General features: G+C 39.4%; 1 protein-coding gene across 1 annotated transcript in view; it reads left to right on the top strand.

The window, feature by feature from the left end:
- Positions 1 to 4,141: 4,141 nt before the first annotated feature.
- Positions 4,142 to 15,373, top strand: part of LOC118405652 (muscle M-line assembly protein unc-89-like) — a 125,005-nt gene continuing 113,773 nt past the window's right edge. Inside the window, 3 exon segments of the mRNA XM_035805226.1 lie at positions 4,142 to 4,520; positions 12,874 to 12,901; positions 13,620 to 13,662. Of these exon segments, the coding sequence (XP_035661119.1) occupies positions 4,214 to 4,520; positions 12,874 to 12,901; positions 13,620 to 13,662 (378 nt within the window). The 5' untranslated portion in view covers positions 4,142 to 4,213.

Below are 15,373 nucleotides of genomic sequence, written 5' to 3' on the forward strand. Positions count from 1 at the left end.
TAGTGTATCGTATACAAATTTTATTCATATTAAAAATTGCGTTTTAAACTATATGCTTATAATAAATGGATAAATTGAAGTATGTGATACATTTCGTTGTTATATTCAAATACCATACGTAGTGTATCTTAAACAATGTGTTGTGCATAGTATGTGCTATATACATTGTATGGCATGATTAGATATTTGATGGCCATTAAAGTAAGAATATAATTTCTATCTGTGTAAAACTCGATCTCCTTATCCGTAACACAGCATTAAAGCTTTAAAACTGTCTCTCTACGGTTTTGAAAATAACTGGCGGTATACCTGGTACTGAAACGGAATTCCCTAGTCCTTGCAGTGTGTGGGAAATATCAATGAACTATGTAGATAATCAGGATTGCTTTTGTAGTCTCGTGCCCATGGTCTCAGCGGATTCAGCATGCACTCATAGTATACTGCCCTGGGAGCGAGGTGAAGATAGGATAGTCTGCCATTGGCCTAGACGTGACCTTTGCTCTCTGACGTCAAACATTACCGCCAGCTTGTGAAAAGTGTCGTCTGCAAAGATGTCGTCTGCAAAGGTAAAAAGGAAACAATTAGCATTCCTCTGAGAGAAAGGTTTGTTCCAGAATCTCCGTGTTCTTTGCAATTAAAAACAAGTAGAATACTGCTGAATTTTACTGACCAAGGCTTTGTACTGCGTGCGGTTTGTCATAGAACGAGTACTAGAACAAGGTGGGGGAGGGTAATAGTGCATACGATGCATGTTGGCTGAGGGAATCCTAGATCGCGTGCTGTTCCCTGGCCGGTTATATTCCTCTGGCCGGCTTACTCCTTTATTTGTTCCATTTCTACGATTTTTCCAGCGATCCGGAGTCTGGTAGAGACTAGCTGGTAAGTTTTCTCTGAAGGTAACGTTCTCAAAGCCGCCTGTCTGCAAATGTCATTGGTTCAACTCCGTACACTTGGTAATGTTGCTAGGGTTAGGCTAGCCCGAAATTGTATAATTAAGGGTTAATGACCCGCCCCGAGGTGTACATGGTGTCATACCGAATAAAACCACCGAGTGAGCGAAGCGAACGAGGTGGTTTTATGAGGTGGTTATAGCAAAGGACCAGGCGTTATGACACCATATATACCGAGGAACAGGTGGGTCATTAACCCTATTATCATATAGCCTACCCACACTGACCCATTTAAGAGTAGATTAGAGTAGTGTAGAGTTTCCAGTTGAGTAGGAGCGACAAATTCTTTTCTTAAACATACATCTTTTATTCAGTACATACATTTGAACAGTGACTTTGAACAACATAAAACTTGTACGTGAAATGTATTTCTGTTCCAAGGCTTAAAATAAGAACAAAGTCGATTCATTATGTTACAAACTGTTGCACACTCCGTATTTCTCCACTCGCCCATTCTCCAGTTTGTCGAGTTCGTTCGTATCAGGCGCTAAATCTCTGCCGGCTTTCCTGAGGTATTCCGGGATCCCTGTGCTTCACAGCTCTTGAGAATCTCGTTCACTACGAACCCAGACACGACTTCTCCGAAGGAAGGTAGCATTTTGGTCCTCCAGCGCCATGACCGCTACTCAATAACGGACCGTGGTGTTATTGTCGTCTGAACTTGAATGGGCGGGGGTGCAAATAATTTTATTTTCCATTTGCAGTTTAAATTGGACATGACTTGAAATAGATTTTATTGTCTTAAATATTATAGGTAATTCAATGTTGTTTTAAGACAGCAAATGTTTTCTTTGAACAAAGAAACACGCACTACCGATATTAATAGAGGGAGCCATCCCCCCTGCCATGCCTGTACTTATTCCCCTATCTTGGCAGATGGACGATTCCTGGATATCTCATTCTGATTGGCCAGCGTCCTGTTTGTCTGTCCTCCTGACTGGTTTAAACTTTCAAAAGTTTTATCACATATGTGATAATCAAAAATTTAATGCACGGCTGTTACGGCGTCATAACCAGCATGAAAAGAGGCCTTCTGATTGGCCCACGTCCCCAGGCTATATGATAATAATATATACATGTACATGTAGTGTTTCAACTTTTGGTACTTATTCATTTTTGTCCGTCCAATCAACGCAACTAAATTTCTGGGTCTTCTGGAGTTTGCAGTACTGCCTAAGACCGCTAGAGAAAGAACATTGTGACTTGAAGCTCCTTTCGGCTATGATAAGAGAATGCTTAGTGGTCTTCCACAAACGTAAACACAACTTTGCGGTAAAGTTCTGTATTCTACTGGCTATTCTACTGACTTACCGCTGGAATCCTTATGTATTCGCTCTTTTTACATCTGCTTTATACGATTCAAAGCATGGTGGAAAACTTATCCTTATTTCTGTAAACGGACTAAAACTGATGCGCGCGCGGATTTCATCCATATAATAAAATATAACATTGTCTTTACTATTTGCTGTTTCCTAATTGGATATGAGTGCTTAACAGGTTTAGGACTTGTAGAAACAGAGTACAATCAGAACTAATATGCAACCCTAAAATAGCACTTTATAAGCAAAGGATGCCCAACAAAGAAGCTTGAAGTTGAAACTAGACATGGGTTAGCCTATCCTGCGTGCGTTGCGCTAATTTCGTGAGTGTGCCATAGTGTGTTCGAGGTGACCTCAATAGGTTGTTATTGGCTTGCGGATCTTTCTTTGTGAAGTCCTGCTGCAAGAATAGCAACACAAAGACAGCCGGAAAAGACCACAGCTTTAACTACAGCTACAAATTGAATGGGGCGTTTCCAATAAAATTGTAAAACCTCTCAACTTTGATGATTGCTGTGTTTTCGCCCGTTTCCTTTGACTGTACAGTACTACTTGGATGTAACAGATGAAGAAGAATTTTGATCCAAGCCCAGCTCTTTCCCTTGTTAAATGTCGATCCAATGTGTCAATGCTCTTTCATAGAAGAATTTGAGAGAAAACTTCGCCACTTACATCGATAACTTTTTATCTATCGACGTGAAATAAAACGTGCCCTTTGAATATTTTTCGTCTCCAGATTACGCAACAAGAATAGCAACACGGGGCCCACTGATAAGGCCACAATTTTAAATGCAGTTACAAATCAAAACCATATAGATCGCTGATCTTTATTATATCCTTTGACAAGAAATAAAACGTGCCCTTTGGAGATTTTTTCGTCTGGAGATTATGCAACAAAAATAGCAACCCGGGATCTCAGATAAGACCGCAGTTTTAGATGCAGTTACAAATTAAAACCTCTCAGAAACTTTAAGGATTGTTGTGTTTTCACCGGTTTCCTCTGACTTTACACTACTACTTGGATTTTACCGATGAAGTGGAATTTTGATCTTTCCCTTGTTACGTGTGGGTCAAATGGGTCCATCCTCCTTCATAGGAGAATTTAGGATGATTTTTTATACCTTTCTACGCGAAGTTAAACGTGCCCTTTGGAGATTTTTCGTCTGGAGACTATGCAACAAGAATAGTAACATGGAGACGCCGAAAAGATCGACCACAATTAGATGTTTCAACAAAACTCTAACGATCTGTGAGACCTCTCAGAAACTCCCTCGTGGCATTTTGGAGAAAACCATATAGATGGCTGATTTTTTATATCTATCGACACGTAATAAAACGTGCCCTTTGAAGATTTTTCGTCTGGAGATTATGCAACAAGAATAGCAACACGGAGCCCACCGATAAGACCGCAGTTTTAACAAATTGAGAAAGACGTACAACGAGCAAGGCAGCTGGCTGCCGGACTAACGTGTAGCCATCTTTTGACGGGATCTTATCGCGAAGGGAGTGGTTCGGGGCGGCACGCGCGCCACGAGTGCCCGCATTGCCTTATATGCACATCGCCGCTCCCTCAGGGTTCCAGTCTTTAGACCGATCCGTATTTCTCGCCATGTCTCGAGGGTTTCTTAGTTTGGCGACAACTCCCCCGGAACCCCTAATATAGCCAGCTGCATGTGTGCACGGCAAGCGGCAGATACCGTCCATCCTACATAGCGGGCGCTAACGAACCCCACCCCGCCGCTATCTGACATCGGGTTTGTTGTCCTTGGCTCGGACAAATTTCCTCGGAACAGTGTGAAAAGGTAAATATATCTGCTTTCATTTTGTTGGTTGGATTTAATTAAGTCGATGTGATCCACACGGTGAGATAACAATACAAAACGGGGGGCGTATTTTGAGATTTGGGTCAGTACGAGAGTGGTCAGGCGTATCGTACTAACCGAGATGGCTCCGCCGGCCGTAGGTCCCAAGTCGCCGCCGAAGATTGTGTCGAGTCCCCAGGAGCTTGCCATCCAGCTAGGCCAGCCTTTGTCTCTTACCTGTGGGGTGCAGGGCAACCCTCGCCCGACCGTTACCTGGTACTTCAACGGCAAGGAGGCAGCCGGCCTCGCGGGCAACCGTATCGTAGAGAAAGGCAACAACGTTAGCCTCGAGATCGGCCGCTTCGACGTACCGTGCTTTGGGAATTACCTTTGCGTTGCCTGGAACGAACTCGGAGAGGCTAAGTTCACCTTAGCGCTTGGCGAACAAGGTAGGCTTTCTTATTTCAACTCATCTTTTCAAACACCAATACAAGTCTTTTTATGTACTTTCTTTTACAGTTAAAGCATACACAGAAATAGTTCTAATTTATCAGCTGGTATAAATGACACAATTGCAAAACTGACTATAACAAAATATCATATGTGTTAAATGATAGGCAAAAAGATAAACACACTACTGAACAGTTAAAAGTTCTTACCAAAACGTAACACTGCGTTTCTAGACTAAACCACAGCCTAGATGTATAACATACTGCATGTATAACCGCTTGTGACCAGTCAAGTGCGGGGACCATAATTGCGTTAAGCATCGAAATACTTTGCGTTTCTTAGATGACTCGCCAAAATATCTTCACACCCAGAATGTGACTGAGTTTGCAACAATTCTCAGTTACACTTTGGCCTGCTTTACAAACATTACTTCGTACGTCTCAGCTTTCGTGCTGTATTGTGGTGTAGCATTAGTTATGAAAAATTCATCGTACTTTTGTGTAATGCAATTTTATTTCTTCTTATCGCTAATGGACAAACCATTACAACCAATTTCAATGATTCTTGCACTTGTAGTTTTATCAAAAAGCTTTTAAATATCCTCAATATTGAAGGATATAATTTGCATAGACAAGACCCTTACTAGCTATTTCTTTAGATTTGTTAACTTCATAAACGAAAGTTTAGATATAGTCTCTAATCTTTAAAGCGAACACAAAGTAAATATTTTGCACCTTGCACTAAACGAAAGTGATGCTATACTTAGAATGTTTAAGGGAGGGTGGTATACCCTTGCATATTAGAAACAATCAGAGAGAGTTGCCTCCGTTCTGAACTCTAAAAACATACAAAAAGAGATATGGAAGAAGAAGTGATAATACTTCGACAGGTAGATATTACTTGTAGGTGTTTCATTCGCGCTTTACATTGGGGATGGGGGGGGGGGGGCTTTCCATTATCTTTGTTATTTATAAGCACTTTTAAAGGCTACATTGAAATTGTAATATAACCTAGCAAGATAAGTTAATGCCAATGTTATAAATATAGGCACTGGCGAGTATTTGCGATAACCTAATTTTCCCCTTACAATTTTCTAACGCTAAAAAACATACAAATATGGTCTGTGCCGTAAGTCTATACTTAAACCAGTGTTAGTGACCTCTTTTAACTCCCACTGAACCCTAGTACCCCTGTGGTGCAAGCATGCCAAACTTCTAAGAAAAAAAGATTCTAAGAAAACCTCAGTAAGTAGGTTAGCGTCTCTGGATATTCCAGGCTTGCCATGTTCATCCCGTAGAAGATCAAGGCTTGATATTGTGTTCTAAATATCTCGTGAGAGATTTACCAAGACCGACATCTAAGGACAGACTGATTTGATTATATGGATGGCGTACTATGGGTGCTGTAAAATTGGTGCGAGCGAGCCTAAAAAAATGTTGGACAAATCGTTGCCTTTGTGACGAAGTCTAAGTGATAATGAAGCTTTTACAAATAGCTGAACGTACAGAATATTGTATTGAAAACAAGAAGTTCTTTATTTTTGTTCTTATACACTTTGAAGACTTTGGAAAACTTCACTCATTTCAAGTAACTATAGGTTAACGACAGCTAAAGTTAGCTTGAAAAAAATGCGTATTATTCATTTTCGGATATATTTCTAAGAAACATATTAGTGTCTGTTTAGCAATATTTTCTTTTGCAATCTACAGCAAATATTTGCGAATTTTTCAACATCTTTAAATCTTTTAAGGTTAAAATATGGTTGCAAACTTTTGTAGAAATGGGCAAACTATGATTCGTGTGTGGATGTCATCCATACAATTAAGTCATTGTGACCTGACATACGGCGAGGCCGAGTCAACACATGTCTGTACCATAATAGGCTATCTAACTGTCCTTCAATGTAGGAAATCAGGAGGGCGAAATCTCTAGTGTCTCGTCTTAGCTAGATTGATAATGTTATTCACTTGTTATTTTGCCCTAATTAAATTGTGTACACATGTAATGTATACAAGGCGTATGGAGTTTAAGACGTAGTTTTAAAGTCAGCTTTTAGAAAGTGGACCCTTTTCGCAATAAAGAGCAAGGACGGAAAGTGAATCTATATCGAAATTATGTTTGTTGTCTCACTTATTCTACAACGTTTGCTGTTTACAACGACCATAGGACTGAATAAACATTGTCATAGCACTGTACTGAAGTTAGGTAGCGCCAAGTATAGTTTCCTTACATTCCTTTCGTTCCTTTTCGCACGTGCACTTTCGGTACTTTCCTTTTTGTCCCTTTTTGCTCCTTTTCGCAATTTCGGTAGACCCCACGTTAAAAGCAATTTTCCTAGTTCCTTTTACGTTTTGTTATAGGATGTTTTCAGGAGTTGCTACCCTCATACTTTAATGTTGCCTATCAACATGTTCTAAGTATATACAAACAACAAGCAACAATGGTCTGGCTTTTCAAAGTTTAGCTGAGTGTTCAGGGGCGTGACAAGTTGTGTTCCTCTTCTCTAGCAAACGAAACCTTTAGTTCGTCTCCTGTTGAGGCCATACTATTTTGATCATTTGGACACCCCAAAACTAATGCGAGCGTGCAAAGAAAAACTGAAAGTGTGGCAAAAAAAGTTGCTTCCACTATGAAATCTAAGTGGTTTTATTGGAGGGTTGACCAAATGATTGAAACAAACAGGATCTAGGAATCTAAATTGCCTTCAAAGGCTTTGGCAATTTGTGTTTCTCTACTCCCAGCAAATGATTGAAACCTCTGGTTTTCTTCCTACTGAGTTTGATTTACCTACTGGCCAACTGATTTCATTAGCAGCCAAACGCAAGGTCCTTGTGACAAGGTCTGACAGCTCGCAGGCAAACGCAAAGAGCAAACATTCAGAATCAACTTTTAACCTTGTGTCAGTAAATAATCTGGTCGTGCAGTTCTTACCGGTTTGGCTATTTCTGTCAACAAAGTGGCGAACTATAAACAGTGTAACGTGAAAAATGCGACATTAGTGAACTTTTAACTTCTTGTGTTACGGGACTGTAGGATTCAATAGAAATTTTTATTAGCAATTACTTAAGTCTAATCGCAAGTGCATGGCACGTTGAAAAGGAGTTATCTACCACTTAAAAATCACGACCACAGCATGTTCAGATTAAGAAATATTAAAAAAAAAGGAAGTTCCACTGCAGTACCTTAGAAAGTCACTAGAGGCCCAGTATCGAACTTGACCTTCGTTTTGTTACCCCTACCCACCTACCAAATACCATCAGGATCGATTCAAGGCTTGAATTATGCTCTTCAAAGACGCACACACAAACAAGCACACAAAGAATATAACCTTCTTGTTAAAGGTAGTAGAATAAGATAATATTTATACTAATGTTTTTTACTCATGCTAGCATTAAACAGAGACCCTATACTATACCTCTAATGACGAAACTATTGAACAAAACAAAAATACACGCAAAGACTTGATGTATAAATGAATAGGTAATCAGAAAAAGAGACAGATAAGTAAATAACACTGTTAATCAGGAGTTCTGTCAAAAAGAGTAAATAAAGGACAAGGCTGAAAGATCTGAAAGAACTTAAAGATCCGCCCCACCCCCTTTGCGGACTATATTTGACTTTGTGCCAAGGTCAAACCCTTGGCTTCAAGGTCAACATCGCGATCTATGAAATACTACACAGGGCCAGGGATTTGCAAATGGCATTAAGAACCTACCATGTTTAAATAAACGGTTAATGCTTACTGTGCTTCTAAATTTGAGCTTTGAAGTGCAAGTAGGTGACGTATTTGCTGTTAATGCCAACCGATTTGGAAATATATTTAAGAACCGTCTGCAAGACACGTTTCTCTCTGGTTGGAGACAAGAATTAAGAAGTTTTAACAAACTCGGTACTTATTGTAAAATCAAAAAAGAATTCTGGTCCGAAAAATATCTTTCATCTGTTCAAAACAAATTGTTTAGAAATGACCTAACGAGACTAAGGATTAGTGCACACACCTTACAAATTGAAAAGGGCCGACACTACAACATACCAGCCAATGAGAGACTTTGTCCCACATGCCATAATGACATAGAAAATGAATTTCATTTTGTAATGGATTGTCCGACTTATGAAGAAGACCGTCAAAAGTTATTTCAAAATATTGTATGTAAGTCCGAAATTGTACTACCACATGCTAGGTCAGAGGTATTCCATTTGATATTATCATGTCCTGTTCATATATCTGCCTACGTTGGCCAATTTATTTACAACTCATTGCAAAAACGATATAATGCTTTATGATACTCACTAGATTGTTTATACTGTTATATTATATTACATTAGTTGTTAGTTATTTGTATTAGTATATAGTTGTTCACATTGCCATACATTGTAACTGTTACAATTGTTGCGCAATAAAGTTATTCTATTTTACTTCACAGTGCATCTTTTTCATCTCCATCACTCTGTTATAATTGGTAAAATGTTTATGTTACTATTGTCTGTAGAAGGCACATTAGATGACAACCAGTACGTCTTTGGATGAAGAAATATTTTTTTCTTCATTTTCATGAAAACCTCCATAAATCAATCAAGTTAGTCTTCAAGTCAGCTTATTCATTACCTCCATGAAAATTGAGGGTATAGTTTTTGGTACGTGTCTCCGTGTTTTTTAGTTTTCGGATATTTGTGGGCAGCATACTTTTGTTCCTATGGATGGATTGTAATAATGTTTGGCTTTGCTTGATCTGTTGGGATCTTCAATTGTTATGTGGGTAGGTGTTTGGAAAACCAAAGGTTAACGTCAATTTTGGGCCCCCCTGGTGTGTGACCTTAGTACTTCAACAGAACTTCGTTTTATATCTTTTGACCTGGAAATGCTATGGTCTTTTTCATTTTTTGGTGGCGGCTAGTTTGTGAACATCGATACACATTTTAATGATTAAGAAGCACTATTTGATTATTAGCAGCCTGGTTGACATCCTAGGTAGGTCACAAGCTATGAATACAAGATTATGAATATAAGCGGTAATTTAGAACTAAAATGGATTGTTTCATCCAGGTAAGGTTATCATGATTACCTGGCCAAAGTCTCATGATTTATTTGTTTTGCATATCCGGTAAATCACCTTAATACGTAACGCACCAGGACTGTATTAACGAGTACAAGCTGCATATCCGAACAGATTTATTTGATCCGTATCCACGTACTCCCACCGGAAATGACTCTTTTCAGTAAGATTGGTGGTTTCTTTGATATACCCTAAGTGAAGCCCTTCTCAAACATGGGACCCCCATTTATCGTCCTAGCTACTCATTTTCATCTTAGTAATTGAGGAAATTCAGTGACTAGCATCTGCAGATATAGATTTATGTGCATTTGCAGATAGGTGTGACAGGTCGTTCGGTGTAATTTAACCATTTGCTGCCGCGCCGCATGCCTACTTAGCTGGTGTGTTTCGCTAAAGGGCGATTATACCAGCTATATAGATACAGATACAGAAGCTGGTGTGTTACGCCGAATATACAGATACAGATTTGCCAAGGGCAACGGGGCAAGTCATGGGATTCGAACCCAGGCCCTCTGTGTTCTGGGACAAAAACGCTGCCATTACGCCACGCTGAAGCTAAGGCCACACCAATTTAATTTCTTGGTTCACGGATTCGCTCGCTCCTATTTTTTGGGAAAAAAATAAAAATAAAAATTACCACTCAGCAAATTTTCACCATTAATGAAACCATTCACCAACTTTCTGGTGTAGCAAATTGGCCTTTATATTATAAGCTCCTTAAAGTGTGGGTACAGGTGCTGTTACTGTACAAAAATAGTGTTTTTGTACTTTTTTTCAAGCTGAAAACTTTTTTCTTTATGTTTTGGATTAGCCGTTACCTTTACCCCAACCATTTTACAATTTTTATTTTTATTTCGCCCTCTCGCTCCATATTTTTTATGAAAAAATCCGTGAACCAAGAAATTAAATTGGTGTGGCCTAAATGTGTAAAAAAGAAGGCATTTTTCCTTATACATGTAGTAATAGCAGTTCTAGTCACACCTAGTTTCTACACATGAAGAGTATCCACCAAACTTTTACCACATCCCCCTACTATCTGCTTAGACAGCACAGTCTGTGTATTCTACAGTAGGGCCACACAAATATCACAAATTGGTTACATTTTCTCTAAAGGTCTGGTGAGGTCAGTTCGTACGAGATCGACCCAGTCAGTACTAGTACTGGATTTGCTTATTTTTCGGGTGCCCTTTTGAACTCGAACGTCACTCAGTGTTCTCTGGGGGTTTAGCAAAGTCGTTCCAAACATAACTTCCCTTCTTTCACGTATGTAGTTGGAGAAACTAGTACTATAGTGTCGAGCAAGTCAATGATGAAGAAAGGGTGTTGCAGGAGTTCACGATGGCTTAGTTTTTTTTAAAATCCACTGCGTTTCACGATAGAACTATTCAAACATATGACATATATAACTGAGAAAGATTAAAAAGTCATGCAAACGAAGAACTAATATAATCAATGAGAAAATACTATAATTCCATTTTCATAATTCTATGTTGGTAAATGACAGTAATTTCATACTTGCAACGTTTGGAAGATAAGTATTTGTGAACACCGTTCACATTAAACAGAACGTCAGTTTATTTATTTGCATAACTGGTGGGAGAATGGTAGAGTAGCCTTTCATACTTTGAACAGGGATCGTTTAAAACAAATGCGCCCCCTGTTGGCATCCAGGCGAATTAGCACCCTCCTGTGATAATCTTTGATCATAAGAAAAACCCAGCCCCGCATTCCATGATAACATAAGCCTACAGAAATGTGGTCTAGGTGCTTGGAAATAAAAGCGCCTTCTTACGGCGTCAGTGCATAATTACAATTCCTCTTGTTTAGGAAAAAATAGTTACAAAGAGCGGATCGCTGCCTTCACCTAGCTTTATCATAAGAAAACGTATACATGAGAATGTGTGTGAGAGAGAGGGAGAGAGAGAGAGGGAGAGAGAGGGGGAGAGAGGGAGAGAGAGAAAGGGGAGAGTGAGAGAGAGAGAGAGAGAGAGTGTGTGTGTGTGTGTGAGAGAGAGAGAGAGAGGGGGGAGAGAGAGTGTGTGTGTGTGAGAGAGAGAGAGGGGGAGAGAGAAAGGTGAGTGTGTGTGTGTGTGTGTGTGTGTGTGTGTGTGTGTGTGTGTGTGTGTGTGTGTGTGTGTGTGTGTGACAAGGGGGTGTGTGTGGGGAGAGAGAGAAAGTAAAGTACAGAAATACAACCTCCATCGTACGTCCTGACATGTTATCGTCAGTATGTTGACAAACCGTCTGCCGTGCTCCATAGAAGGCGCGCTGTCCCCGCATTGCCGGACTCGGGGGAACCCCGGAAAGGAAAAGGTAACACGTGTAGGCATGTCTGCGGCGTTTCTGCAGAGAGAGAGTAGTTAGGAACGGAGAATGGAATATTCATAGGCCTTCCACATCACAAAAAAGTCCAACTTACATAGAACTAAGTATAACGCGTATCTTCGTGCGTTAATTGTTTGAAAAAGATCCTCAAATTCGCTAGCGTTCATCTTACAAAGAAGAACATGCTTGTAAGATAATTCTCAAAAAGATAAATGAATGGAAATACTCATGGTCTTTTTTGCTTTATAAAAGAACCCATCGTACACAACGTAATGTATGATCACTAATTTGCCGAAAGATCAGAATGTTGACAAGGGCAAAATTGGGTTCTTGTTAGACAGTCAATTTTTATATTTTATTTGAAAGTAATGGGTGAGCTATATCACGAGGATTGTAGATAACAGGACAAGAATACCCAATGAAAATAACATAATTCACATGATGACATCGTTTCCGGGATAAGTACTATTGTTTTATTTCTTTAACCATTGGTCCGGAAGGGTGGATCACGTAATAGGTATTACAGTTAAAAGTATGGTTTTTAGATACTGTTAAAAGATTACTATGGTTTTTAGATACTGTTAAAAGATTACTTACTTAAAGCTGGTAAGTGCGTACTGTATCCTTTTAAATTGTATATATAGCTGTGTTCATATATGTCATCACCTCATATAGGCACGATAGATATAACATTACGCATCGTATATTTACTCAGTCTTATGTAGTTTTGATACGTTTCACTTGTTTAAACGCGTCATAGCATAACAATATATAGTAAGCTATCGTAACGTGAAAATCTACTATGTTCAAGTAAAACATTCTATTAGGCTGCATTAAACGTACCATATTTCACTAAGATTTCTTCTTTTACCATTTTCCCATATTTAACAGGCAAACACATGCACGTTGTATGTAGTAGAGTGCAAAGATAGCTTCTTACAAAATAGAAATATTTTTCTGCTTTCTGTTTCAGCGGGCCAACTTGCCTCGTCTGGAGAAAGGTACGTCAATTTCGTAATTTTCTAGCTCTACTAAAGGTCACCATGTGGAGTGTATAGAAGAAATGACGTTCTATCTAAAAGTATATCCTAAATGACACGGCAATTTTTATCTCTTATATATATCATAACAACATTTAGTATGTTGTGCGTCAGAAAGTATTGACGTACAATAGTGGCCAAAGTGCAATTCTACTTCAAAATATCGCAAACCGACTAGTTCTCAATGTTGCAGAATATTCTGACACGTCGAAGTACACGCGTATATTTAAGTGTAGTTTCTGTCGTTTTTGTATCAAAATTAGCATATTTGCGTGAAGAGAAATAGTGTAGAATGATCATGTCTAAGTGTGCTAGTTGACCTTGTGCCCCCCTCCCCACCTACTCCAACACGGCCACGTACACATGCCATTCCCTTTCTGTCCTTGCCCGCCCGGCTATGTGCACGACAGTGCCAGTGACGTTCCTATGCAGTGTCTAGGTCCCCGCGGACCCGTAAGACCTTCAAACCTTAACCAGACGCTGGCGGAATGTGACATGTTTCCATACACAGGACGGATGCAGAGAAAACGTTGTAAAACCAACGTCTAAAATTTCACCTCGACCAAATTTGTCCCACTCTGATAAATAGTCCAGATAAAAGACGAACTGCTCTGCATCTGGTCTGCGACGTTTGATGCGTTGTGACTGACAACCTCCGTTTTCTACTTTCCATTTGTAGACTTGAGCCGCCCGATCTTAAGGACTGGGATTTCGTTAAGAAGGTATGTAAATGTTTCCTTTTTTCTTTAACATCCTAAGAGGTTAGCATCCGTCAGACATAAGAACTTTTATTTGGACTAAGTCTTTTGATAACGAGCTTTGAGGCCGCCGACATGAACTTCAAAAGCTGTTCATGACGAGGATAAAAATCTTAGTATCGCTGATTGGAAGGTATGTCGAGCGGGTTAACCAATTCGAGACAGAAGACCGTTTCAAAAGGCGTTTCAAAGAAGCGTTGAATTACGGATTGTCTTTGAAGGTACCGTACAGATCGACAAAAACATTGTCCGGGGACAACTTCAGAGAATTCTAAACGTGACCTGTTTTCAAAATTGTTGAAAGATAAACTAGAAATGTGAGCAAAACTGCCTGTCAGAAATAACATGTGTACACTGGCATGGATTAAGCTCGTAAATCGACGAGTAGAGATCTTAAATCACTTGACTGTGCAAAGAAATAAATCCAGACATTCCCAAAGTGACACAACCTTGCTTGTGATCACGTCCACGTCTAGTCGAAGGTTTCAAGATGATTAAACAGGATTAAAATGCGCAACTGACTGCTTCTACTCACAAGCGACTACAAAAATACCCGGTAACGACTTCCAGGCATCTTATCTACGAACTGTGAGATTCTTCTTAAAAATGTTTGCACGTAATTCCAAATGAAGAATATTTTATACTTTCTTTTTTTACCGTAACGTTACAAAAATTATTTTTATGTGTATTTTCTTCATGGTTATCATTTAAACTTGCCTGAAGGATGGACTTAAACGTTGTCTATTTTAAGACGCATAAGACATCAGATGTTCTATATAGATGAGGGACTCCATACAAGGAGACCACTCCCTCGCTGTGTCTGGTAGCTGACTTCCTTATCGATGTATGTGGCACACTGGTTCACATAATTCTACTGCCATAGGTCGGATGGGACACACGGGGAGATGGGAGGTTTTCTGTCAGGGCTTTCCCGTTTCAGTTCGTGTCACAGGATGTCATATTACCGTATAAGTCTCGTCTCGACTCAGAGATATTAGGATGGCAGTATTATGGGGATGGATTCATCGGATAACAGTGTATAAAACTGACTCACGTTAAAAAGTTTGTCAAAAACAATTTTTTCAATTATTTTACAGAAAGAGGGATGCAGACCCGCAAAACATTTTTTTTTGAAAATATGCATACACAATGTGCTGAAAGCATTTGAGCATACTGTTTACAATGCGAAAAGCGTGTATTTCTAAACATTGATCTACCATGGATGATATATAGAGATTTTACAAACAGTAGATGTATTATGAAGGTTATGGTAGGTTTTGATATTCACAAGAATATTTGTTATGTTGTCAGTTTCTACCTCTGAACCAATTGCAAAATAATAAAAAAGATCTTCCGTCCTAACATCTGCTTGGAGATGACTAGAGTGCGCATTGATCTGAAGTCACGTGATCGCGATGACAGTATACCGTAAACTTACACTAACCTGATGAAATTTCTCAATGTTAAGCCAACAAATCTACCTGACGTTTCAAAACATCAGACCCACCGCCGCAACTTGGAGATTTATGCACAAGAAAGTGACGGACATGTCTAAATATTTAGAAGACAGTTCAGCTAGTGTGTGAAAAGACCACCTAGAGCGAAATCACGTTGAGATCGAAGTAAAAAGTGCGTTCGTTGTTTCTTGACTTTATTCTTTGTTGCAGGCCCATAG

The sequence above is a fragment of the Branchiostoma floridae genome, chromosome 18, assembly GCF_000003815.2.
Source record: "Branchiostoma floridae strain S238N-H82 chromosome 18, Bfl_VNyyK, whole genome shotgun sequence".
Classification (NCBI taxonomy): Eukaryota; Metazoa; Chordata; class Leptocardii; order Amphioxiformes; family Branchiostomatidae; genus Branchiostoma; species Branchiostoma floridae.